Consider the following 27,570-nt stretch of genomic DNA (forward strand, 5'->3'; position numbering starts at 1 on the left):
TGGGGTTGTGGCACTCATCTCGCTTTACTGGCCGAGGGAGCCGGCGCACAGCTTCCGGGTCATGTGGCCAGCATGATTAAGCCGCTTCTGGCGAACCAGAGCAGCGCACGGAAAAGCCGTTTACCTTCCCGCCAGAGCGGTACCTATTTATCTACTTGCACTTTGTGCTTTCGAACTGCTAGGTTGGCAGGAGCAGGGACCGAACAACGGGAGCTCACCCCGTTGTCGCGGGGATTCGAACCGCCGACCTTCTGATCGGCAAGCCCTAGGCTCTGTGGTTTAACCCACAGCGCCACCCGCGTCCCATTCGCCTTCAGATTACAAGGAAGGAAATTCTGACTAAACATTGGAGATAACTTCCTGATTGTTAGAGCTGTTTGACAGCGGAACGGAGTCCCCTGGGAGGTTTGTGGACTCTCCTTCATTGGAGGTTTTTAAAAAGAGGTTGGATGAGGGATTCTCTAGAGTGGGGATTCCTGCATTGCAGTGGGTTGCAGTTGATTACCTTTTTGGCCCTTTCCAACTCTGCGATTCTAGGATTCTGCGATCCTTTAAAGCAGGCTTCCTCAACCTCGGCCCTCCAGATGTTTTGAGACTACAGTTCCCATCATCCCTGACCCCTGGTCCTGCTAGCTAGGGATCATGGGAATTGTAGGCCCAAAACATCTGGAGGGCCGAGGTTGAGGAAGCCTGCTTTAAAGGATTGCCCTTTCAGAGCTTGAAAAACCATGCAACAGAGAGGAACTGGGCTCAGAAGCTCCGAGTTCAATTCCCTCCATTTAGTTGTGCAGTGTTAATGGTTTCCTACTTATGCTGACATCATTCTGAAAATGCACAATCTTTCCTTTATTTGTGGGATGTAAACACAGAGCAGCCAAACACAACACTCCTAGAGAGGACATGAAGGTAACTCAGTCCTCCAGGCTTAACTTCCTGTTTACCTGGACTGAGTTACAGGAACCAGAAGTAGGTGTGGTCTTACCTGGGAACAAGATTCCAAAGAAGACTCCCCATTTTGCCTCATCCTTTGAACAAGCAGGATGCTCTCTCTCAGCCTGCAGCTGAGAGAAGCAGAGGTGAAGGCTGTTCCCCTAAGGAAGCAGCTTCACCACGTGTAAATATATTTATCTATGTTTATCTGCCTCTTTGAGCCTGTACTGTGACTCTTGGATGTCTGTGAGTAAACTCTTTTATATCTAATAATCAGTACTGTATTGTGTCTGTGCTTTTAAGAGGGAAGAAGGGGAATATACCAGGAATATATATTTCTTATAGAGGCTTTAGCAAGCCTATGCAACCGTTTTCTGCTGTGTTTTAGAAGGGAATGTGACTCTGCTAAGTTTGGAGCTTGCTCACACAAGCTGGGATTGAGATATATAAATAATATATACTCATCCACACTCCTAAACATTCCCACATTATTCAGGTGCTCTCTTCCTCTCACTGCCTAGTGCAGGACAGAACAGTAAAACTCAGAACCAATTCAAGTGGCCTGGACATTCACAAACACACGGGAATGACGCTCCACGTCAGGAAGATCTGCAGACAGATGCAAGAAGCTTCTTGGAAGTTCCCCAAACAGGAGCGTCTACTCTCACAATATTGCCTTCAGTCTGATGAGTTTCTGACTAGGCGCATAGGACTTCTTTGGTCGCAAAGGTAGAAGCATTTTACACACTTCTGAATAACCCCTACAGGAATCGGCATCTCTCTTCATGACGATTCACACGTGGACAAGATCCCACGAATCCACTCGTGAATCAGCAAGGACGAATAAGGGGGGCACCCCAGTGAGGCGGGATGACATTCAGGGTGGGGTGACCTGTAAATTTGCATCGGAGTGGAAAAGACTTTCTGGGTAAATGGAAGGGTACATACACAAACTCGAGTAAGCACTGAGCTTCGGTTGCTCCTAGCCATCTACTCCGTGTGTATTGTGGGGGCTCAGACCTTCCTGGCTCTGAAAGAGGAACCTGTGGGGTGAGGTGGGGTGGGGTGGGGTTCTTCTGCATGTCTTTCTGCCCCCTTTGTGGACTTCTCCTAAAAACTGGGACTGTGTCAGTTCTATCCTTGAGATAGCAGAGGCCTGGGACAGATTTGTTGGGATGAAACACTCGCCTTCCCTAATTTTCATTTCCTGCCTTTCGCTCCCATGGGGCCTTTCCTTTTTTGGACCTGGAGTTTAGCTGGACCTGTGGAGCAGCAACATTTCCTTAGCCTTGATGAGTGCCACCTCAGGGGGAACTTCCATGTGAGGACTAACGCCCACACCCTCCCAGGTGTCATCCATGGAAATGATGGACCTGGAAGTTGGAATGGTGACGTAGAGGCTGGTGCCATCCACATGGTATGTCTGAGGCGGGAGGCAACCCCCGCTGGTCCTTTGCCCAACGATGAAGGCTCTGCCCAGTCTCTTCATGATGAACACAAATTCCTCGGCAGCACCGGCGGTGACAGAGCTGGTGAGGATGATTAGACCTTTATTGGAACCGTATCTCATCCCTTCAAGAGGCAAGATAACATGCAGTAGGTTAGTAGATTGGTCCCTTTCAACCCTTCGATTCTACGATTGGCTGCCCTACTCCTTGCAGCTATGAAATAAGGGGTGATAAGACCTCAAGGGTTCAAAATCAACAACGAAATTGAAATCCTTACTTAATTTATGTAGGCAGGGTCTACACAGCTATAAAAAAAGCGCTATAGGGGAAAAGTTGTAAAAGCTCACAATGGAAATTATTGTTGACTTTCCATTTCGGCTCTGCAGCGCCATCTGGTGTCACAGTGTTATAACGCATTTATAACATTATAGTTCGACTAATGTAGCTGAGTCCATAACTGAGTGCCTTATATGAGTCTTGTTCCTCCTTACAGCAATCCTGCAAAGCAAATGGCTATTCCTTCTGCTCTACAGATTGCAAATTAAGGCCGAAAAAGTGTAGCTTGATAAAGGGCACACAGACAGCCGGACCCCTTGCATTACTCTGAGGAAGATGGAGGAGGAAGTACAAGCTGCTCTGCTCAGTGGCTTTCAGTGGCTTCCCTGGTCCCTCCTGACCTGAGGATTTAGCTGTCCCACCTTCCTCATGCTTGGTGGTCAAGCCCCAGTAACATCCCATTTTCAAACACTGCAAAAAATGAGGTGTTAAACACTGTTTCCCCATGTGTTCAATGCTTCCCCCCCCCATTTCTTAATCAGAACTGCTTGACAATGATCCGTGCTTTCAGCCGTTCTGACATTTCACAAATTACACGCTATCAGTGGCTTTCTAAAACAGGTATCAGGAAATCTATTGACACCTACAAACCAACAGTATAATTGCTCTCACCTGTAAGCTGCGAAAGGGTCCACATGTCTCTGGTGGTATCATTGGGTCTGTTGTAGACTTTGTCCAGAAGAACTGGGTGTCCTTCATCAAAGAAATACGAGCACAGAGCTGCTACGGAAGATGTGGAGCCTCCTATATTGTATCTAAACAGAGGAGGAAAACCCAGATCACATAAGGTTCAACCTGATGGACAAGGCAGACATACTTTCTACAATGTGCTGCATGGTTTGAACACATGTATATACAGTGAAGGGAGGGAATCTGGATCACAGACAGAGGTACTGTTTTGGGGGGACAGGAGGCAGGCTGGTGTGGTGGATTCCCTGGTCCTGAATGGGGTAACTGTGCCCCTGAAGGACCAAGTGTGCAGCCTGGGAGTCATTTTGGACTCACAGCTGTCCATGGAGGCGCAAGTCAATTCTGCATCCAGGGCAGCTGTCTACCAGCTCCATCTGGTATGCAGGCTGAGACCCTACCTGCCCACGGACTGTCTTGCCAGAGTGGTGCATGCTCTGGTTATCTCCCGCTTGGACTACTGCAATGCGCTCTACGTGGGGCTACCTTTGAAGGTGACCCAGAAACTGCAATTAATCCAGAACACGGCAGCTAGACTGGTGACTGGGAGTGGCCGCCGAGACCATATAACACCGGACCTGAAAGACCTACATTGGCTCCCAGTACGTTTCCGAGCACAATTCAAAGTGTTGGTGCTGACCTTTAAAGCCCTAAACAGCCTCGGCCCAGTATACCTGAAGGAGCATCTCCACCCCCTTTGTTCAGCCTGGACACTGAGGTCCAGCTCTGAGGGTCTTCTGGTGGTTCCCTCACTGCGAGAAGTGAGGTTACAGGGAACCAGGCAGAGAGCCTTTTCGGTGGTGGCGCCCGCCCTGTGGAACGCCCTCCCATCAGATGTCAAGGAAATAAACAACTATCTGGCTTTTAGAAGACAACTGAAGGCAGCCCTGTTTAGGGAAGTTTTTAATGTTTGATGTTTTATCACATTATTATTATTATTATTATTATTATTATTATTATTATTATTATTATTATTACCATAGGTTCACTATGAAGGTCCGAGTCTATTGGCTGCTGTCATACATACATTGAAGTGTTCAGTTGCACCCATACAAGTGGTTTAAGGGGCAAAGAGATTAAATCTGAAGCTTTGAGAAGCACCACTTTTACTGTGTACACTCCATTTTGAAAATTACAATTAATTCCTTAAATTGGTGGTCCCCCAAAACACGAAGCCTTTTTGCTAGTGATAATTGGGATGGAAGCTCCAAAGAAGCTGACTAAAAATTTTTTTTTGCGTATGCAGCAGCTGCAGAATCTTATACTTGCCGAAAGAGGAAGAGATTCCAACCAAAGAAGAATGGCTTATAAAATTAATTGATTATGTTGAAATGGCGAAATTGATTGTAAAACGTAACAGATCAACATGACGAATTGTTTATGGAAAATTGGAGGCCTTTATTAGACTGTCAAAGTATTTTAGCGATATGAGCTAGTGGGCAGGATTTGAGATATAAGTGGCAGGGGGGTTGACAAGATGGAGTTGGGGGTTTAATGTAGCAATTAAGGATAAGAATAAAAATATCAGGACTGGAGAAGTGGGAAGTCAAAAAGAAAAAAAATATAAGTGAGTGATGCATGTGAAGTAAATTTGTTAAAACCTTGGGAAAATCAAATAAAAATTTACATTTAAAGAAAGAAAAGGAAATTATGATTACTTCCTCATTGTTTCCATCGAGTTCCTGGCCATTTTTGATCTAGTAGTTACCTCATGTCTATGATTAGCGCATCCGTGTGGGCAATCTTCTCCCAAACGTGTTTCAGGAGCATCTCAGAGAGTTGAGACAAAAGATCACAGTCGGCAAACATGTCGAACCTCAAGTAGCCCACGTTGTTCTCAAGCACGTTGGTGTGGTAGGAGAACTTAACGAGGTCTTCAAACATTTCGGGAGAAGGGATCTGCCATGGTTTGAAGAACATAGGTTGAAGAACATAGAAGGGCAATGTCAGATAAATGAGTGACAAGGTGGTGGTGATCTTGAGCACATCATGGCTCCAAGTCTCATTGAAATTAAGCCAGGGTTGTGTAGAGTGTAGAACTAGCTCTGGGGAGACCCAGGTTCAAATCTCTACTCAGCCATGATGACCGGTGCCTGTTTCTTAGCCTGCCTCAATCCGACCTCACATGGTTGTTGTAAGAATGAAATGGTGGGGTGGAGAGAACCATATACACCCACCTTGAGTTCCTTGGAGGAAAGGGGGAATATACATGAGAATAAATAAATCTTGTTTCTCTACTGGATACCCCTTGAACTCTGTCACCCATCAGAAACCGTGAAGCAACTTCCCTCCTGAGCAGATATTTGCATTTTAATACGAAAACTTCTCAGTTACAGTAAAAGCATTTCACACACACACAAACCTGACGTAAGTAGAAATCAGAATTTTAAACGAACATGTCAAAACCTGCAATAATAATATATTTAAAATGAACCATGGCCATCTGTTGAACCTATTAAGTTAAGGCTGCTTTCCTGTGTTAAAGGACAAGCCTTTTTTTGTCAACCCCCCCACGAGGCGTAGGAAGGTCAGGTGGTACCTGGTGCGGAAAATTTCTTGTCACCCCCCCCCAATTGATCCCCCCCCTGCAAAAATGGTTTTACATTGTTTCATATTTTCTTACAAAGGAATAATAACAAGTAATAATTTTAAAAAAACTTTTATTTCTATCCTGCCCTCCCCAGCCAAAGTCGGGCTCAGGGTGGCTAACATCAGATACATAACATTGGTATAAAATCAAACAATAATTAAATTACCTCCTAAAAACATCTCAAAACCAAATTAAAGTCTAATTAGATGGCTTTCCACAGGGTTAGGGTTGGGAACAGTAAGTGCTCCACTGAACTGAAATTGCAGCCTTCACGACATAGGAAGACAGCCAAGTAAACAGCTATTTTGGTGGAGGAGGGTCAAGATATTAACCAATATGCATGAAATTTCATATATAGCTATATAATCCCTAGTATAGTAAGATAAGACCTTCGGAGCAGGCATTTTAAATAAAAGTTTTTTTTAATGAACCGCCCTAGTAGGGCAGTAATTGTTCCTTGATAATTTGTCACCCCCTCCATTATGGAACATGGGGCGGCCTGCCCCCTACGCCCCACTTGCTACACCCCTGGAAAGGGATAGTAACACTGTGGAGATAATAGGGCAATTTATTATTTTGCTAGTTATGCTGTTTCAGATGTGCCTTTTATATTTGACTTCACTTAGTCATGCTTTCTTTTGAAATGTTTAAGATAATTTTTTTGGGTTAACTTTGATCTGCTAAACGTGCATTCTGCAGTTGACCTCCTCTGTAGTGCTTTTTTAAATGTTTAGAATAATATTTTAGTTTCCTGTTAATTATGTCTGAGTGAATGTTCATTGTATTTAAATGTATACTTTATATTCGACTTTCTCCAGTAATGTTGTATTCTAAATTGTTATATTTTCTGTTTTAATGCAGGTTGTAAACTGCTTTGAGATTCCATGCCCCTTAAAAATATAAAGAAGTATAGAAATGAAATGAATAATAATAATAATAATAATAATACACATGATTTGCAGCTGATCCTCTAGAACGTGTCAGGGTAGCAGAAAGTTCAGTGATGCCATAGGATGACAAAGTAAACACACACACACACACAAACACAAAATTGCCACATTTCCCAGCAGGGCCGGCCCACCCATGAGGCAGGGTGAAGCAGTCAGCTTGGGTGGCAGAAACTGAAGTGGTAGCACACCCCTAATAGGAACTTACCTGCATGGGCATGATACCTGGGATGTGGTCCTTTGAACGCTCAGGGATGTGGGTGACCTTGAGGTGCCTATCTCCAGAGAGAGCTTTGAGGTTTGCGTTCATTTTCTCGGCGAGTTCCACCTCACAGTTGACGTTTCTGTAGGTGGCTTGCTCAGCAAGCTTGGCTGCCACTGTAGCCCCGATATCGACAAAGGCATAGTTGTCGGCCACCAGTTTGCCCACGGCCTGCAGCACACTGGGCAAGCTGGCGCGCAAGGCGATGATCTTCTGGGCGGAAGCCAAGGCCTCTGGAGCCTGCGCGGTGACGTGGGGCTCTACTCCAGACAGGCTCCACACTTTGCCAGTGACTGGACTGAGCACCACTTGGCTGGGGATCAATGCGTACAATGGGCTGCTGCCTATGTGGTAAATACCCGCCGAGAGCGAGCCCCCAACCGTGGGCTCCCCGATTACTGTGGCACGATGCAGGTCCTTCAAAGAACGAGTGAGGGCTTCGGCGGCCGAGCCACTCGTGTGGCTAATTAGGATATAGACATCCTTAGCCGAGCCGTAACGTTTGCCAGTCACCTCGGGCAAAGTCCACACCTCGGTACTTTGAGAGGTGCTGCGGTCGAAAATCGTGTACAGGTGTCGCTGAGGAGCGGCGTCAAAGAAGTAGGAGCAAAAAATGGGCACTGCGTTGGAGTAACTGCCTGTGTTGTAGCGCATGTCGACGACAAGAGCTTCCGTTTCCACCAACTTGTCCCAAACCATGTGCAGCACCTGTGGCCCAATAGCCTTCACCGTCTCCGCCTCAGCCATCATGTCAAAGCGCAGGTACCCCACGTTGCCTGGCAACACGTCCACCTTGAAAAGAGCCTCGATGAGGAAAGCCAGTTCCTCGGCAGTGGGTGCCTTTTTGGGAGAGTGCTCCTCTGGAGGAGGCTGCACGTGGCTGTGGAGGATGTGCAGCTGGTGATCCCCAGAGGTCTCTTGAAGGTCGCTGGTCAGCTGAGAAGCGAGGGTCTCAAAGTCCACAACTGAGCGATACCCGCCTTTGGCCAGCTTGGAACGGAGGGCGCCACTGATCCTCGTGGCCATTTCCGGAATGGCATAGTGGGCCTCGAGCAACTGCCTCACTTCCTCAACAACTACTCCCATGCCGTTGTGGAACGCCAGTATTTCCTGTGCCTTTTTAAGAGCCTCGTCAGCCAACACGATGGCATCAGGCACCACCCCACCACCCAGCCAGCACTCCCCGTGGTTGTCGATAAAAGAGACGACCGGCACGTTGATCAGAAGGCCGCAATCTGCTCCTTCGCCGAGCTGCAGAACGCAGAAGGTGTGCGCGTGGGTCAAGACACCTGCTGTAATCTCGCCAACCAGGGTGGCGCGGCCAAGAGACTGCATGAGGTAAGCAAACTCCTCGGCGGCTGTGGCTGTGTGGTGGCTTGTGAGCAGGTAGACGCCCCGCCGAGCTCCGTAGGGCTTGCCTAGCATTTCAGCCCTGCTGTTGTGGTCCTGGGACTGGTTTGTGCGCCTGTCGTAGGTGGTGAAGAAATGCACAGCACCAGCAGAGGGGTCTTGGAAGTAGGAAAGCAACACCGGCACAGCGGTTGAGGAGGGGCCTCCGATGTTGTACCGTAGGTCCATGATCAAATTGTCTGTGGCTTCCAGGGGCTCCCAGACTTGACGTACGAGGTAGGGCCCTAGCTTGACCAGCACCGTAGCATCGGCAAACTCATCGAAGCGCATGTAGCCCACATTGCCGGGCAGCACCGACACCTTGAACACAGTATCTACCAGGGCGTGCATGAGTTGCTCGTCGTTAGGTAGGTCGGAAGCCATGGCAACCTGCTCCTCGGCTGGCACAGCTGCAAATTCGCCCGGGGCGGCAGCCCGCAAGAATAGGCGGGGGTCTTCCGACGCAGTGTGCAGTTCGGCGTTGAGTTTGGAGGCCAGCTCATTTGCCGATAGGACGGAAGAGTGGTCAAAAGCGGAGAGGTGCGCCAGCAGGGTGGGGACTCGGTCTACCACGGAATAGTTGTCCTTCAGGATACCCATCAAGAGGTTGATACTGCCAGGGATAGCTTTGCGTAGCGAAATCATGCCCAAGGCTTTCTCCAAAGCTTGCTCTGCTGAGGCAGCAACGCATGGCTCCACGCCACCGATTTCCCAGCTTTGCCCGTTTCCGCTCAAGGGGCTGACGGAGCAGGATAGAGGAATTGTCATGTAGAACTGGGAAGCCCCAATCTGCAACTTTTGGGTGCCCAAGGAGCCTCCGGCTGACTTCTCCCCCACTATGATAGCCCTGTGCATTTGTTTGAGGATATAGGCCACATCTTCGGCCACCCCTGTGGTGTGCTGGCTTATCAACAAAACGACGTCCTTCTCCTTGCTATATCTCGCACCCAGCACCTTCGGCAAAGTCCAGATTTCCACGGTCGTATTGGATGGCCGGTTGTATACGGTGTCCACATGCAGCACACTGTCCTCGTTGTACAAGTAAGAGATAATGAACGGGATGCCGGAAACCTGCCCTCCGGTGCTGTAACGCAGGTCGAGGACCAGAGCCGACGTCTCCATCAAGGTTTTCCACACCTTCTCTACCAGGAAAGCTCCAATCTGCTCCACAGCATCCTGACCGATGATGTAGTCGATCCTTAGGTAGCCTACGTCGCCCTCCAGCACCTCGGACTTCACTGTGTGTTGGATGAGATTTAAGAGCTGCTCTGAGGTCAGAGTCAGAGAAGGCTCTGCTCCTTGCTTGGGGGCAACGGGAGCTGAGGGCTCATAAGAAATCACCAGCCGCGGGTCGTTAAGGGCTCCTTGCACCCCAGCTGTCAGAACAGTCGCCAAAAGTTTGGGATCGGAGATGTCCAAGATCTCTCCACCCTTGATGGCTTGTTCGATGGCTTCTTGCATCCCCGCCAGGTTTTCGGGAAAGCAATAGTTATCCAGCAGAAGCTTTGCCATATCCAACACCAGTGTGGACTGGAGGACGCCCTCAGTAGAGCCGCCACAACACATCAGGGCCACCCACAGCAGGAGACATTCCCTGATCATTTTCTTTGGTCAGGATAGCGCAAAGTGAAATGTGCCGCAAGAGAAATCCAAATCGCTTGCAGTCTGGGAGGATCTTAGCTTTCTGCCGGCGCTCTCTGTGAATCAGTGCTGAACAGCCAAGTATTACATTTGGAGAGCATGGAATATCCTTTAACTAGCCTTTAAATCTGGCTCTAACCCCTTAATCTCATTAAACTGGAGGGCATCAGACGAAGGCCACCAAAAGTGCAGCTTCATCGCGCAACAATCCCTCTTACAAAACTGCCTTTAAGGAGCTTTAGGAAGCCAAGAGAAGCGCTTAGATCAGGGGTTTCCAAATGGTATAGTCTGTGGAACGCCAGTGACCATTCAGGTGGAGCGTGGCAGGGGTGTGGAAAACACTTAAAATGGCAAGGTAATAAAATTCAACGTAAGGAACAAAAGGAGCAATCAGGAGTAACTGGATATTACACAGCAGCTGCAGCACGTTGCAACTGCTACAACAGGAAGAAAAACCATTACGTGGTCTGCCAAGAACCCCAGTTATTTCCAAGTGGTCCGTGGGCCACTCTTTTAGGAAACTCTCATGGGAAACTGACTACAACTGAGCTTGTTTAATGTTTATTATGTTTTTGTATATACTGGAAGCTGCCCAGAGTGGCTTGGGCAACCCAGTCGGATGGGCGGGTTGTTGTTGTTGTTGTTGTTGTTGTTGTTGTTGTTGTTGAATAGGACACCTCTATTTTCATTGGAGAGATGTTGGAAGGTATGGCAGTTTCTCTTCCTGGACCAATGTTAGCTTCCCAATCCTCCAGCTTACACTCTATTTGCATTTGGTGGTTTGGATTTTTCCATCACTGAATATTTCCGCAGAAATTCCACACACACACACACACACACCCCGCCCAATCAAGTAAGAACACAATTGCTATTAGTGTTACTGACCATTCTCAGGGCTGCACTTTTACTATATCTGCTCACCAGAGTGTTGCTAAATCTGAGGTGACTTTAATCTTCGCAGTTTGTCATCAATTAGGATTTACTTGTAATACCAGCGCAGAACATATGGCCACTGCTTCCGGACAAGAGAAACTCAACTCGACAGACTGAAATAGAATGTGTGTGTTGTTTCTTAGGCTCCATTCTATTGTGCTGCTAAGAGATTGAAAGAGGATCAGTCTCGACTTTATCCCTTTCAAATTTGCCGGCGTACGCAGTTTCCATGAGGATAAAATCTGAGTGCCAGTTTACAGATTCTATAGAGTTGGGGTGAGACAGTTTCAATTTCCTCATCATCCTGTGGGGAAAGTGACAAGTGGGGTGCCGCAGGGTTCTGTCCTGGGCCCGTTGTTCTTCAACATCTTTATAAATGACTTAGATAAAGGAATTGAGGGGATGCTCATCCAATCTGCAGATGAAACCAAATTGGGAAGGATAGCTATTGGCTTAGAAGGCGGAATTGGGATTCACGATGACAGTCACAGATTGAAGAAATGGGCCAAAACTAACAAAAGGAATTTCAATAATTCAATAACTAATGTCAGGTCCTGCACTTAGGCAGGAAGAACCAGCTGCAAAAATACAAGATGGGGGACACATGACTTGCTGGTAGTACATTCATATTCTACCCTTTTCCTCCAAGGCCACGGGGTCTTGGTAGAAGACAAGCTTAACATGAGTCAACAGTGCGATGCAGCAGCAGGGGGAAAAAAAGAAAGAAAAGCTAATGCTATTCTTGGCTGCATCAACAGAAGTATAGTGTCCAGGTCAAGTAAAATTCCTGCTCTATTCTGCCTTGGTCAGACCACACCTGGAATTGTTGTTGTTGTTGTCGTTCAGTCGTGTCCGACTCTTCATGACCCCATGGACCAGAGCACACCAGGCACACCTATCTTTCACTGCCTCTCGCAGTTTGGCCAAACTCATGTTAGTAGCTTTGAGAACACTGTCCAACCATCTCATCCTCTGTCGCCCCCTTCTCCTTGTGCCCTCCATCTTACCCAACATCAGGGTCTTTTCCAGGGAGTCTTCTCTGCTCATGAGGTGGCCAAAGTACTGGAGCCTCAACTTCAGGATCTGTCCTTCTAGTGAGCACTCAGGGCCGATTTCCTTGAGAATGGATAGGTTTGATCTTCTTGCAGTCCATGGGACTCTCAAGAGTCTCCTCCAGCACCATAATTCAAAACTTCAGGATCTGTCCTGGAATACTGTGTCCAATTCTGGGCACTGCAATTTAAGAAGGATGTTGACAAACTGGAATGTGTACAGAGGAGGGCAACCAAGAGGCTAGAAACCAAGCCTTATGAGGAACGGTTGAGGGAGCTGGGTATGTTTAGCCTGGAAAAGAGGAGACTGAGAGGAGATATGATAGCCATCTTCAAATATCTCAAGGGCTGTCACATGGAAGATGGAGCAAGCTATGTTTTCTCCTGCTCTGGAAGGTAGGACCGAACGGACGGGTTCAAATTACAAGGGGATTCCAACTAAACATTAGCAGGAACTTTATGAAACTAAGAGCTGCTCCAGAGGAATGGACTCCCTCAGAAGATGGTGGGCTCTCTTTGCTTGGAGGTTTATAAATAGAGGTTGGATGGCCAACTGTCAGGGGTTCTTTAGTTGTGATTTCTGCATTGTCGGGGGGGGGGTTGGTTGGACTAGATGGTGCTTGGGGTCTCCTCCACTTCTACAATTCTATGATTCTAAGCATGCCAGGTGTACCACATCTTATATTTTAGCACCTGGTTATTCCTGCCCAAGTGCAGAACCTGACTTTGACCCAATAAATAAATAAATATATGACTCTTTGGAAGTCACCAAAACCTGGAGTAAAGGTAAAGGTAAAGGGACCCCTGACCATTAGGTCCAGTCGCGGACGACTCTGGGGTTGCAGCACTCATCTCGCTTTATTGGCCGAGGGAGCCGGCCTACAGCTTCCGGGTCATGTGGCCAGCATGACTAAGCGGCTTCTGGAGAACCAGAGCAGCGCATGGAAACGCTGTTTACTTTCCTGCTGGAGCGGTACCTATTTATCTACTTGCACTTTGACGTGCTTTCGAACTGCCAGGTGGGCAGGAGCAGGGACCAAGCAACGGGAGCTGGGATTCGAACTGCCGACCTTCCGAACGGCAACCCTGGGCTCTGATCCAAGCCCTCTGTGTCAATGAAGGTCACTGAGGACTGCTGCTGCATTTTCTGCAACATAAGATTTATTCAGACACAATTACCGTCTGAGCACAAAATAGAAGGGCTCCTTTATGCAGTCCTTTGGTGCTTACGTTTATTATATCTGACCATTCTCAATTTCTCTTCTTTGCTAACTGCTTTGAATGTGACCCTGTACAAAAAATAAATATAAAAATCCAGATATCAGGGTTTTAAAATGCATCCTTTAAATAAACAAATAAATAAAATCCCCTCCCTCCTTGTGTTTTTTTGCTGATGGGTGTGTGTTCTTACGATGATGGCCTCTCTGTGTGATTTGACTGGTCACCTGAAGATTCGTGAATGGAAATGCTTTGAGTGTGGAGATAAAAGAGTCTGTTTCTCAGAGGGAATCGTGCCTTAGAAGTCTCCGGCTCTGCTTCTTAGCACTCAGATGTGTCTCATAAAAGGGTAAAAATAGAGACATGCCGGATCACATAAGACGTGGCACTGGCGGCCCTGACAAGGAAGCCGCTGGGAAGATTGGAGGCCTGAGGCACTGAGCAGCAGTGAGCCAGTGTGGTGTAGTGGTTAAGAGCGGTAGACTCGTAATCTGGTGAACCGGGTTCGCGTCCCCGCTCCTCCACATGCAGCTGCTGGGTGACCTTGGGCTAGTCACACTTCTCTGAAGTCTCTAAGCCCCACTCACCTCACTGAGTGTTTGTTGTGGGGGTGGGAGGGAAAGGAGAATGTTAGCCGCTTTGAGACTCCTTCGGGTAGTGATAAAGCGGGATATCAAATCCAAACTCCTCCTCTTCTTCTTCTTAGCCCTCTGCAATACCTGTGGTGGCAAAGGCCTTTTTTCTATTCTGCCACACAACCCCAGTGGAACTACATTCAAAGGGTGATCCGTCTGGTTTATTCACTGCTTTATGCTATCAGCTGAAATCCTTTGACCTCCGAGATTGCTTTTTACGGGTGGAGATATACTGCAGGCGTGCTTGTTTTAAGAGCTGTACAGTATTTTAAACTGCAGTTTCATAGAATCCTAGAGTTGGAAGAGACCACAAGGGCCATCCAGTCCAACCCCCTGCCAAGCAGGAAACACCATCAAAGCATTCCTGACAGATGGCTGTCAAGCCTCTGCTTAAAGACCTCCAAAGAAGGAGACTCCACCACACTCCTTGGTAGCAAATTCCACTGCCGAACAGGTCTCACTGTCAGGAAGTTCTTCCTAATGTTTAGGTGGAATCTTCTTTCTTGTAGTTTGAATCCATTGCCCTCTGTCCGCTTCTCTGGAGCAGCAGAAAACAACCTTTCACCCTCCTCTATATGACATCCTTTTATATATTTGAACATGGCTATCATATCACCCCTTAACCTTCTCTTCTCCAGGCTAAACATACCCAGCTCCCTGGGAATTTACTCCCCAGTTTACTGGGGAGTAAATTCCACAGAGCTCTATGGGACACTTTTGAGTAAACATCTAGAGAATTGCTCTGGTGGTATTGGTGACAGTTCACCTTTCAAGTACTTTATGAGAGAGAAGAGGGAGAAAAATATTTTATTAACGCATTAGAAAACTGCAGTTTTACCCAACATGCCCCTCTGTCCATTTGCTTTGACAGACATTTGGTCTTAGTATGTAATTTTAGGGAATGTGAGTCTCTGGCATGGTTTTCTAGCTTTGTTCAGCCTCACCGAGCCTGGTTGTCCTTAGTTTTTAATCACTTTTTTATCCCTGTGCAGGACATACCTGAAAACTCAGAAAGAACAATAGAAATTAGGATTCCTAAGTAGGGATGGGAAAATCTGTTAGCTTTCAGTTTCTCTTTTCCCCCCATCTTAATTTTAGTTTTCTAGGTTTCCACATCAGTTTGCATTTAAAAAACAACAACAAATCCTCACAATAATTTTTCAGCATTTTAGGGCACGTTTTATCTGAGTATACACATTTGGGCAAGTGATGCCTCCTAGCATAATGCCTGTCGTACTTTATTTTCAGAAATATATGCAACTCTGCACACTCCCCCCCCCCCACAAATGCCTTTTTTGCGCAGGTGTTTGGGTTGGTTGCAAAATTCGGAGAGGCGCAAATTTCAAAGGACGTTAAAATGCACATCGAACTGAATTTCTCCCCAGTCTTTGTGGTCGAGTTAACTGTTGCTCCAGCAGAAAAGCAGCTGTGTATTGATTGATTGATTGATTGATTGATTGATTCATTGATTGCATTCATATTCTACCCTTTTTCTTCAAGGACTTCAAAGTGGCATTTATGGTTCTTCCTCTCCACATTTAATCCCCACGACAATCCTGCGAGGTAGGTTAGGCTGAAGGTGAGTGGCTGGCCCAAAGTCACCCAGTGAGCTTCATGGCTGAATGGGGATTATGAATCTCTGTTTCCCAGGAGCTAGCCTGACACTCTAACCCAGCTTTTCTCAACTTTGGGTTTCCAGGTGTTCTTGAACTACATTTACCACCAATTCCTGACCGCTGGTCATACTGGCTAGGAATGATGGGAGTTATAGTCCAACAACCTCTAGGGATCTAAGGTTGAGAAAGGCCGCTCTAACCACTACATGACACAGTCCTCCTCCATACTACTGCAGGTGGGAGAGAAAGCTGTCAAAAGGAGAGAGGGATGGAGAATGAAGAAGCCATGGCTGCCCTGCCTCCCAGTTCAGTGGCAGACTCTAAAGAATACAGAGAAGTGTACATTCATTCATTTTTATTCAAAGTACAATTACAAATGTACTCATGCCCCGATGCACCTAGAGGACACTACAACACGGGTGTAAGAAGGTTTCTGCACACATGGCTGGGTTGAAGGGCTGAGTGAATATTTTGATGGTGTGGTTTTGCATGCTGTTTCCCTCCCTGGTCCAGCCGCCAGGCCGGGGCTTCTTGTGCAGAATGTGTCCTTAAAACCTAAAAATCGTGGTGGTTGGCTCCTTAGGAAGGGGAGCAGGGCTGTTTGGAAGGGGCTATGTTTAGATCTCACATCACTCCTGTTTAAAAGCAGCTGTGCCGGTTGCCGGTTTGTTCCTGGACCCAGTTCGAGGGGGTTAATGTTTAAAGCCCAAAACAACTCAAGCCCCCAATACCTGAAAGAGCACCTCCTTCCCTACAGACCCTCTCAGGTGTTAAGCTCAGCCGTGGGGCAGAGGACACCACCCTCAGAAGTTCAAAAGGCAAAGGCTGGAGATGCACCTCTTTTGACACCTCTTTTTAGGACCCACCCTATTTTTGTGATCATAAGTTGCCTTGAATGCCGCGTTTTAAATTGTTCTGGTGGGGACGCATCGTGCTTCTTCGGGGATTGTTTGTGCACCTTTGGTCCCCCCACCCTGCACTCGGCTCTCACCTGTGGCACCTAGAAGCTGTCCGCATGCGACAGTGGTCACATCCTGGGGAACGGCTTCCACTGGCCACCGAAACCAGCTGAGAGTAGACAATGAGTTGGGGACTGTCCCTGCATGCAAAGACAGGCTCTGGTGGAATGAGTGGACGAGACCAAGAGTGGGTCCAATGGTCAAGAAGGCCTTTTCTGCACATGCTTTTAGACCAGGCATCCCCAACCTGCGGGCCTCCAGATGATTTGGCCTACAACTCCCATGATCCCTAGCTAACAGGGCCAGTGGTCAGGGATGATGGGAACTGTAGTCCAAAACATCTGGAAGGCCGAAGGTTGGGGGTGCCTGTTTTATACGGAAGTGAGGGGCAGATGGAGCTCATACATCTGGGTGTGGGATGTAAACACAGAGCAGCCAAACCCAACACTGCTAGAGAGGACATGAAGGTAACTCAGTCCTCCAGGCTTAACTTCCTGTTTACCTGGACTGAGTTACAGGAACCAGAAGTAGGTGTGGTCTTACCTGGGAACCAGATCCCAAAGAAGACTCCCCATTTTGCCTCGTCCTTTGAACAAGCAGGATGCTCTCTCTCAGCCTGCAGCTGAGAGAAGCAGAAGTGAAGCTTCTTTCCTTATGGAATCAGCTTCACCACATGTAAATATGTTTATCTAAGTTTATCTGCCTCTTTGAGCCTGTACTGTGACTCTTGCATGTCTGTAAGTAAACTCTTTTATATCTAATAATCAGTATTGTATTGTGTCTTTGCTTTTAAGAGGGAAGAAGGGGAATATACCAGGAATATATATTTCTTATAGAGGCTTTAGCAAGCCTATGCAACCGTTTTCTGCTGTGTTTTAAAAGGGAATGTAACTCTGCTAGGTTTGGAGCTTGCTCACACAAGCTGGGATTGAGATATATAAATAATATATACTCATCCACACTCCTAAACATTCCCACACTGGGAAGGCATCCCATCTAGCTGATGTCAAGCATACTGCTCTGCTTTCCATTGGACCACATCAGCGAGGCCGAGAGTGGTGGGTCCTGTTGTCTGATGCAGCTCAAGACCCCCAGACACACTGCCCAGGCTTGTGCCCCAGAGAGGTCACTTTAGTGCTGCTAAAACAACACAAGAGGCAGCAGTTACGAGTTACCAGTCTCTGCAGCCACAGCTTAGGACCTTAGGGCAAAATGTGGGTAATAAATTAAATTAATTTCCCTCACCTTTGCTCCTCTTCTCTGCCAAATAGCTTATTGACAAAATTTTAAAGACGTTCTACTTGCCGTCCCAACAGCTCTAGATACCCTCCCCTTTGGGTTAAAGTGCTGCAGAATTTCAAACTGCTAAGTGTATCTTTAACTGCTATCTGGCAAAGGGGGAGATAATAATTTGAAATGAGAAAACGTCAATATTTTTTTTGGGGGGGGAGGTGGTACTATATGGGCCTAGAAACAGTATGTAGACCTCGACATTGTCACGGAGAAAGGAAAATGGGAAGGAACATGGTTACAACACAACGGACGTGATGACAAAACGAAATGTTTCGCCTCAAATTGCCAATACTTCCATGCTCAACCTCAGGAAGAATGAAGAGACACCGCAAAAAAGGCACAATTAGAAGTTCATGAAGGCATGTGGATCAGGTGGCCAGTGTCCTAAGCAGATCTAGCATGGACCGTGAGATGCATCAAACTCAAATACTACTAGACACATTTGCAATACCATGGGTGGGCATGGAGGGGAGCTGCTAATGTCCAAGAGAAGCTGTAGATGTCCCAATTTTTCAGTTTTGGTCTCAGATTCTCTCTCTGTGTGCGTGTCTGTCTGTCTCTTGAGAGAGAGAGAAAGGTAGGTGTCAGCTTGGAAGACAACCGTTCGCATACTCAGCCATTTATTTCCAACAAGTGCCATTCTATGAAATATCCGCAGAGAAAGTTTCCACTGCTTGGTTCAGTTATGAAGGAGAGGTCCTCTGCTCTCCTACCTGCAGCCACATTCTGCTACTTTCATCCCTTCGTATTGGTATTTCAGAGTGGGCGTCCCGGCATCGTCATTGTAAAGCATGGAAATGGCTTCCAGCTTGGTGGGAACGCAACAAGCCTTGGCTGCTTTCTTGGGGTTCTTGTAGTGAACCAAGGTCTGGATGATAGCGTGTTTGGTCGGGGTGACGTTATCCGTCAAAGGAAAGAAGCAGCCCCCTTTGCACTCAAACGCCTCATAATCCGAGGGCGCGATGATCCAATTCCAGCCAATTTCTTTGAAGTTGACGTGAAGAGACGTTCTCCGGCAGTGGTTGCTTTCCACGCTGCGTTTGCTTCTAGATGAAGAACGGTGGATTCCGCTGGCAGGCATCGCATCCTGCTTGTGAACAGTGCCGTTCCTAAGCACGCTCCCCTGTTCGTGCGCCATCATTTCCTGAAGTTCCCTGTGGTTCTCCTTGATTCTGTTGCCATGATCATTGGAAAACACTATCAGCAAGGGCAAACGGTTGGACTCGGGTGTTACGCTGATGTGCGGCTTCCCACAGGTGGGCTCCCTTTGAACATGACTTTCCACGGTGATCTGTAGCTGACTGGTAGTTCTTGCTTTCTCTTCCTTGACCCATCTTTTCACAGTGCCGGACATATCAAACATCGCCCAGCCGCATTCATGGATTTCTTTGGAGACTAGGAAGGATTGGGCATCTTTTGGTTTCTCCCAGGGATCTCCTCCTAGACTGCCATAGATGACCACGTTTCCTTGAAGGCGAGAGAAACACTCTGGCTCCTCCTGACAAGCAGTGTGGATCCGAAGCTCAGCTCTGGTGACTTCTTCATGCCACGGGATGGAGACATTGAAAAGCAAGATGTATTTCTGAAAGGGATCCATTTCCCCTGAGGCAATATCTGTGGGGGGAAATGGATAAACATTGTTACCATAGCTCCCTGTTATTGCGGGGTGGGAGATATGAAATGTAGGCAACCCAGTCAGTTGGCGGGGTACAATGATTATGATCATCATCATTGCTTTTTTCTGGGGGTATGCAGGGGTACACATACCCCTAAACATTTTGTGAATCTAAGTTTAGCCTCATTGAGGGGCAGTATTTCAATATGAGTAGGAAAATGAAAGTACCCCTGAACTTTTTTTAAAGAAAAAAGCACTTATTATTATTATTATTATTATTATTATTATTATTAGGAATAGGTCAGGCATCCCCAACCTGCGGCCCTCCAGATGTTTTGGCCTACAACTCCCATGATCCCTAGCTAACAGGACCAGTGGTCAGGGATGATGAGAATTGTAGTCCAAAAACAGCTGGAGGACCGAAGATTGGGGATGCCTGGAATAAGTCTTAGACCTGCATCTTAACTGATGGCTTGGTGCTGGTGGTGTTGCAAGTTCTCATTTAAATCAAAATAGTAGCAAATATTCTGCTTTCAGCCAGTAGATAACATTTTATGAGTGAAATTAGGGATTCTTTTAATATTTCCAATAGCCCTACTATGACAACAAGGTTCAATATCTAAGGCCACCATCTCTTTTTGTCGTAAAACGATTTCAGTGCATTAAAAGATAACAGCCTTGCAGAGAAAGAGAGTTCTAGACCCTCCAAGTGTCCCTGTATTCCTGGGATAGTCCCGGATTTACAGAAGCCGCCCTGGTTTCTGATTTGATGCCGGAACGTCCCACTTTTCCTTCGGACGTCCCTATTTTCATTGGAGAAATGTCGGAAGGTATGGAGTTATCTGGCCTCCGAGCCAAGGAAATAAGTAATTATACAACATTTAGAAGACATCTGAAGGCAGCCCTGAATAGGGAAGTTTTTTTTTTTTAACTGTTTAATGTCTTATTATGTTTTAATATAAGTTGGAAGCTGCCTAGAGTGGCTGGGACAACTCAGTCAGATGGGTGGGGTATAAATATCACCATCATCTTCATAATTGAATAGAACGTCCCTATTTTCATCAGAGAAATGTTGGAGGCACACCCCCCCCCCATGTGCTTGAGGCAGCAGGGTAATTTGGGGGGCGGGTGGGGAGAGAACCAGGAGAAGCCATGCAACATACTAAGTGGTGTTCTGCAACAGTGGGGAACACCTTGGGGGTTCAAGAGGAACAGCCGAGGGTTACTGTCACTGCTCTCCAACATCTGCCACCTGAGACCAATGTCCCACTCTGTCTAATGGTAAGGCCAGCCCCGATCCCATTTATACTGAGAAGGGTGGGCAAAATCTGCGGTCTTCGGTCCTTGACACGCTTCCATCTGGTGCATGATAGGGCATAAAGGTCTCATGCCAATTTAAATTATGGATCAGTTTCAGGCTATACCACAGAACAAATTAGGTATTTGGTAGCTTACTGGCCAGCTATCTGCCAATAAACAAGCAGCGAAGGACTTCACTGTGGCGCAAACCAAACACATATGCACTCAGCAGCCAAAATGGATAAACCCCAAGAAATCACAGGTTGATTTCTCTCCTCCTCCTTCCATTTACCCAGCAATGGCCTCCTTGTGGGATGCGGGTGGCGCTGTGGTCTAAACCACTGAGCATCTTGGGCTTGCCGATCGGAAGGTCAGCGGTTTGAATCCCCACGACAGGGTGAGCTCCCGTTGCTCTGTCCCAGCTCCTGCCAACCTAGCAGTTCAAAAGCACGCCAGTGCAAGTAGATAAATAGGCACCGCTGCGGCAGGAAGGTAAACGGTGTTTCCGTGCGCTCTGGTTTCTGTCACGGTGTCCCGTTGCGCCAGAAGCGGTTTAGTCCTGCTGGCCACATGACCCGGAAAAGCTCTCTGTGGACAAACGCCGGCTCCCTTGGCCTGAAAGCGAGATGAGCGCCGCAACCCCACAATCGCCTTTGACTGGACTTAACCGTCCAGGGGTCCTTTACCTTTGCCTAATGGCCTCCTACGAGTCCTGAGCCATGACATGGCAAGGGATGAGGGGAGTAATTCAGGCATGCGCTTTGGGGGGAGGGGCGGGGGCGGAGAGAGTCCCCACTTAACTTTCTGCCCCCTTTGGAGCTCCTCTTTGTAAGGGTCATCAGCGAATAGAATTGCTGAACACATTTTTATCTCATTATTAATTAATTAATTAATGATTAATGATTAATAATTAATTAAATTAAATTAATTAATTAAATTTATATACTGCCCTTCATCTGAAGATCCCAGGGCGGTTCACAACATAATAATGCAAAACGTGAACAAACAAAAAAACACATAACCAGAACCAAAACAAACCAATAACCTTAACAATCGTAATTATGTTTTGCTATCTGAATTCTCTTCCTAGCAGCGTTCCCAGGTGGCTCACCTTCTCAAGACAGTTGAGGGGGCCTGGCACGATGACTTGGCATGCAAGGAGTCAGGGGGTGGAGCTGAACACCCTCTGAACATTGAAGAGGCCCTCAAAAACAAAAAAACTGGAGGGGGGGGGCTAAGTGCCTTCGCCCCCCCCCCGGAGCTGGCGCCTACGATTGTTCCTGAAATGTGGTCCTAGTAGCTACTGTTTTAATTAGTTTTATTTTATTATTATTTAAAAAATGCACCCTAAAGTATCTTCACGTAGGTGCAAAGAGGAAAGCATTTTTGGTTCACTTGAAGCATAGAAAATAAAGATGGGCTCAACGCTCAGATCGGGGTGTTGTTGTTGTTTTTTTAAAAAAATAGGGTTGTCATATTTCAATAACTGAAAACCTGGACACAAAAGTTATTGAGCAAAATTGTTGTTTTTGGCAAAGTTGCTGAGCTTTCGGGGGGGGGGGCGGACCAACACTGTTGAGTTTTTGAGTTTTGCCCAAAGTTTGTTTGTTTGCTTTTCAAAATCTCAAAAGATCTACGCTTCGACATGGAATTTTCCTGGACATTACAGCCCGGCTGAAATTCTGGACGTGTGGCAACCCCAATTTCTTGAAAACTAGCGCTAATTGTAAAACCCTATTGAAGTATCGTGATTTTGGCCACTGCCAGAAACAGAAACCTTCGCTGGGGAGATAATTGACATCAGGAATAAACTCAGAAGGGTTGGTTGGCTGTTCAGATGGTGGCCTCTGGGTCTCAGCTCCCTTTGGGAATGGGGGCAGGGGCAGAGTGCCAGAGATATTTTGACAAGCAGGCCCTAAATTACATTATCAGTTTATTGCTGGTATCTGATTTCTTCTTGATTTAAAAAGAAAACAACATCTTTTATATTATATAAGGAAACGTGAAGAACGATCAGGCTTGCTGACAGAGCAAGTAACTACAACTGCAATTTCACAAACACTTAGTGTAAGATCCATTGAACTTAATAGGACTTACTTTGGAGTAGGCACACAAAGGATTGCATTGTAGGATTCCTACCCACTGGGAAAACCAAGCCCACACATTGTGGAAGAAAACCCTCATACCTTCAGGACTGAAGCTACGGACAATGTTGGATATGGGGCTGGAAGACTTGTCCTTGGTATATCGATTATACAAATCAATCATGAATTGGGGCGGCTCCTCTTTCATCTTCTCCTGTGAAGGTATCTCTGATAAGTTCAAGTTCCTCAGGAAATCCGCTTTCAGATTCTCCAGGAAAGCCTGAAAGTCTAAAGGGGCCTCTTCATCCATATTCCCAAGGTCGCCAGAGTGTTCGGGAGAGTTTCCCGCGGTGAGTAATCTGCTCCTAACATCCACAGGTTTGCTGTTTGTCAGATGGACGAAGACGACATTCAAAAGAGCCAAGACACCAAAACAGTACATTTTGCATGTGCTTCGTTCTCCGGTGGGGGGGAAAGCCAACGCAGATCCAGGAACGTCTTGTCTGATTAGAGTCTGAGGAGTGAGTAGGGGAGCAAAACCAAAAGCTAGACACTTCCTGGAGCCGGGTTGCGGCCGTTCTTTTCCCCAGCCCCAGCCCCTTGAGAATTGTCAAGCAGATTGGTCATACACTTGCCCTTATCTCTGCGATTGATGCTAACATTTCGGTCCCTTATCTATTGCGGCTCTTCACTAATGAAGATTCTATAAACACGCGGACGAGCACATATGGCTCATGAAAGCCCATGGCATCCACGATGGAATCTATGTTCTCCTTTGGTGGGTCAACATTGCTTAATGATGTCCCGTTGTCACTTCCTTGCCAGCGACAATATGTATTTTAGGATGCCTGAGAGGGGGCTTGGAGGGGGGGGCGGGTTAGGGAGGTTTGTAAAGTGTTTTCCTAGATTCCCTCAGCAAAATATTAACACCCCCCCAAAACAGCTCCAAAGTTCCGTAACATACTTTCCAAACGGCACCGTTGTGTTCTGATGTAAGACACAATCCCGTGACGATGGAAATACCCGTAAAGGGGACTCATTTATCAGCTAAGCGCTATTGTTTGTACACAGAAGATGATCTGCTTTCTGTCATCTCCACCGCACCCCCTGTCCTGTCCCAGGATTGTCAGTTGTCACTTGGGTGGATATGATAGCAATTCCTTGGTTTTCTGGTAAGTAACAAACATTATTATTAATCTGAAGAAGTGTGCATGCACACGAAAGCTCATACCAAGAACAAACTTAGTTGGTCTCTAAGGTGCTACTGGAAGGAATTTATTTTATATTATTATTATTATTATTATTATTATTATTATTATTATTATTATTATTTTGGGAGCTGCCCAGAGTGCCTGGGGCAACCCACCCAGGTGGGCGTCAATAAGAAATAAGAAATTGTTATTATAAAGAAGGCTGATCGCCGAAGAATTGATGCTTTTGAATTATGGTGCTGGAGGAGGCTCTTGAGAGTCCCATGGACTGCAAGAAGATCAAACTTATCCATTCTCAAAGAAATCAGCCCTGAGTGCTCACTAGAAGGACAGATCCTGAAGTTGAGGCTCCAGTACTTTGGCCACCTCATGAGAAGAGAAGACTCCCTAGAAAAGACTCTGATGTTGGGAAAGATGGAGGGCACAAGGAGAAGGGGACGACAGAGGATGAGATGGTTGGACAGTGTTCTCGAAGCTACTAACATGAGTTTGGCCAAACTGCGAGAGGCAGTGAAGGATAGGCGTGCCTGGCGTGCTCTGGTCCATGGGGTCACGAAGAGTCGGACACGACTGAACGACTGAACAACAACAAATTGTTATATCACCTTTTCCCCATAAAGCATCCTTCCTTCGTTAGATATAATGTGTCTCAACATGAAGCTCTATATGGGGCTCAGGCAAGTCTCCGAGGGAAGCAAGTTCTATGGGGCCGTCACTGGACATTGATTTGTGACGAGAAGGAAACAGTCTGTGCATATTGGTACAAAAGTCGGGTGCCTGACCCTCTCTCTGCCTCTGTTTTTTGGGGGAACGGGAGGCACGGTCGAGACTGTCACGGCTTTAAGAAATGTGGCTTCTTCACCTATTTACACTTTCAGTCTGCATGGAAGGGAGTCCAGATCTTACGGCACGGCCATTTCAAGAGGGGCTTGCCCCCCACAGCTGTGCAGAGCTGGAGTCCAAGGCATCTCTCCCAGCCTGCCTTCAGCCAGCCTGCCCAAGATGGATCTCAGCTCTTCTTCCTGCTTCTTCCTCCCACCATCCCTTGCTCCCACACACCCCATCACCTTGGTAACATCTTACTCCCCAAGCCATTCCTCCTCAATGGCCCATCAACCCCTTTCCCCATGTTAACAGGTTTGTTGTTGTTGTTGTTGTTGTTGTTGTTGTTGTTGTTCAGTCGTTCAGTCGTGTCCGACTCTTCGTGACCCCATGGACCAGAGCACGCCAGGCACCCCTCTCCTCCACTGCCTCCCGCAGTTTGGCCAAACTCATGCCAGTTGCTTCGAGAACACTGTCCAACCATCTCATCCTCTGTCGTCCCCAGGGTTTGCTCTTCACTAAACCAGCCAGCCCAGGGATTCCCTGTCGGCAAAGCTCGGCAGCTTGTACTTTAATCCATATCCCAATTAATCAAAAGCCTAGCATTTATGCAGTCCTAGGGTTTAAGGGGACCCCCCTCCCAAATCTATAACAATATGATAGAATCCTGGTACAATAAGCTCCCACGGTCTGCACAGCTAACAGCTAGAATGAGCATTGAAGTCATAGCAGGTAGAAATTAAGTAGTCCTACTCCAGGTTTTAGGGACGCGGGTGGCGCTGTGGGTTAAACCACAGAGCCTAGGGCTTGCCGATCAAAAGGTCAACGGTTCGAATCCCTGCGACGGGGTGAGCTCCCGTTGCTCGGTCCCTGCTCCTGCCAACCTAGCAGTTCGAAAGCACGTCAAAGTGCAAGTAGATTAATAGGTGCCGCTCCGGCGGGAAGGTAAACAGCATTTCCGTGCGCTGCTCTGGTTCGCCAGAAACGGCTTAGTCATGCTGGCCATATGATCCGGAAGCTGTACGCCGGCTCCCTCGGCCAGTAAAGCGAGATGAGCGCTGCAACCCCAGAGCTGTCCGCAACTGGACCTAATGGTCAGGGGTCCCTTTACCTTCACCTTTACTCCAGGTTTTGGTGACTTCCAAAGAGTTATATATAATCAGGAACGAAGCACCCTTCAACCTTGTGAGCACATCTGAGAGTCATTCTTGCTATCATCTTTCACAAAGGGACTTAGAAGAAGGTGTGCCTCACATTTCCTAGGCTTCTAGGAAATGATCACTTCTGTGATCCTGCTGTTCAGGTTTCTCAACTCATCATCTGTCTCATCGGCCAGGTAGAAGAAAGAGATGCCCACACTCCCTGTTTCCTTTGCACCACCGAAGCATTGCTTTTATAAAAGGTCAAGTTTTCCTGAGCGTGTACCTAGGACCTCCCGCAACAAAACACAACAGAAACAGTTCGCCTGTCAACTGAGGAACAAGTTAACGCTAAGGGAAACTAGAAGTACCTACAAAACAAATTAAAAAATACTTGGTGAAGGGGCTACAGGAAAGATGATAAAACCTATTAAGGACCCTTTGCTCGTGCGGTTTGTGTGTGTGTGCACTTGGCTGTCATCACACGAGAGCCCTGTGCTTCATCTGAGAGCCAGTGTGGTGTAGTGGTTAAGAGCGGTAGACTCGTAATCTGGTGAACCGGGTTCGCGTCCCCGCTCCTCCCCATGCAGCTGCTGGGTGACCTTGGGCTAGTCACACTTCTCTGAAGTCTCTCATCCCCACTCACCTCACAGAGTGTTTGTTGTGGGGGAGGAAGGGAAAGGAGATTGTTGGCCGCTTTGAGACTCCTTCGGGTAGTGATAAAGCGGGGTATCAAATCCAAACTCTCCTTCTTCTTCTTCTTCTTCTTCTTCTTCTTCTTCTTCTTCTTCTTCTTCTTCTTCCTCCTCCTCCTCCTCCTCCTCCCCCCAGACCAAATAAGGCCTACTCAGCCTTTCGGAAACTTCTAAGCCTCTGCTTTCCTCCGTGCAATAGAGCTAAGATAGGAACCCTTTCAAAATCTGGAGGAGACCTCATTCGGATGATTGAATCCTGTCACCTTTGCCACCTCCTGACCTGAGTGGAGAGCTCCGGCAGAGAGCCCTACCACCTGCTGCTTCTGTGATCCTGAAATCCAGGTTTCTCAACACATGACTGGACGGAAGGAGGAATGTCTCCTTCTGTTCCCATTCTTTAAGAAGGGGGTTCCTCAAGCAGGTGTGTGGTATTAATTGGGAAATAACGATTCACCCCGCGTAGCGCTTATCCACATTTCCTTTTGCTATACTAACATTCTACCTATCTAGGCACATGTATCTCTGTGAGTTCAACTTCTTAGTATAAATTCTGCATGAATGTGCCAGATTCTGCATGGAGATATTGCATTTGTGTGAAGTGAAGTGTCCATTTCTTATCCCGGAAACAAAGTTTTCATTTAAAAATTCTTAGGAGGTTGAGCTTTGGGGTGGGGGTGACACTAAATATAGAAGAATATGCTAAACAACATCATTTGCTCGAATCAAGGACCAGAACAGCCAGAGAGTTCATTTTATAGGGGACACAGCA

General features: G+C 47.1%; 2 protein-coding genes across 2 annotated transcripts; both read right to left on the bottom strand.

The window, feature by feature from the left end:
• Positions 1-2,181: 2,181 nt before the first annotated feature.
• Positions 2,182-10,311, bottom strand: RBP3 (retinol binding protein 3). The gene is made up of 4 exons (XM_033148085.1): positions 7,147-10,311; positions 5,110-5,300; positions 3,327-3,469; positions 2,182-2,502 (listed from the first exon to the last, which is right to left on the bottom strand). The coding sequence occupies exons 1-4, from the start codon at positions 10,189-10,191 to the stop codon at positions 2,183-2,185; spliced, it is 3,699 nt and encodes a 1,232-aa protein (XP_033003976.1). The 5' UTR covers positions 10,192-10,311; the 3' UTR covers position 2,182.
• An 8,166-nt stretch (positions 10,312-18,477) lies between these two features.
• Positions 18,478-23,395, bottom strand: GDF2 (growth differentiation factor 2). Its single transcript, XM_033148437.1, has 2 exons — positions 23,037-23,395; positions 18,478-19,550 (listed from the first exon to the last, which is right to left on the bottom strand). The coding sequence occupies exons 1-2, from the start codon at positions 23,374-23,376 to the stop codon at positions 18,646-18,648; spliced, it is 1,245 nt and encodes a 414-aa protein (XP_033004328.1). The 5' UTR covers positions 23,377-23,395; the 3' UTR covers positions 18,478-18,645.
• Positions 23,396-27,570: the final 4,175 nt, after the last annotated feature.

Source organism: Lacerta agilis, chromosome 5 (assembly GCF_009819535.1).
Source record: "Lacerta agilis isolate rLacAgi1 chromosome 5, rLacAgi1.pri, whole genome shotgun sequence".
Lineage (NCBI taxonomy): Eukaryota > Metazoa > Chordata > Lepidosauria > Squamata > Lacertidae > Lacerta > Lacerta agilis.

Excerpts from the sequence above, each read along its gene's own strand:
- RBP3 (XM_033148085.1), bottom strand. The coding sequence starts at position 10,191 with ATGATCAGGGAATGTCTCCTGCTGTGGGTGGCCCTGATGTGTTGTGGC. Across the intron at positions 5,301-7,146 it reads CAGGTATCATGCCCATGCAG|ATCCCTTCTCCCGAAATGTT; the intron begins GTAAGTTCCTAT and ends AAACCATGGCAG. Across the intron at positions 3,470-5,109 it reads GCGCTAATCATAGACATGAG|ATACAATATAGGAGGCTCCA; the intron begins GTAACTACTAGA and ends TCCTCTGTTTAG.
- GDF2 (XM_033148437.1), bottom strand. The coding sequence starts at position 23,376 with ATGTACTGTTTTGGTGTCTTGGCTCTTTTGAATGTCGTCTTCGTCCAT. Across the intron at positions 19,551-23,036 it reads CCGTAGCTTCAGTCCTGAAG|ATATTGCCTCAGGGGAAATG; the intron begins GTATGAGGGTTT and ends TTCCCCCCACAG.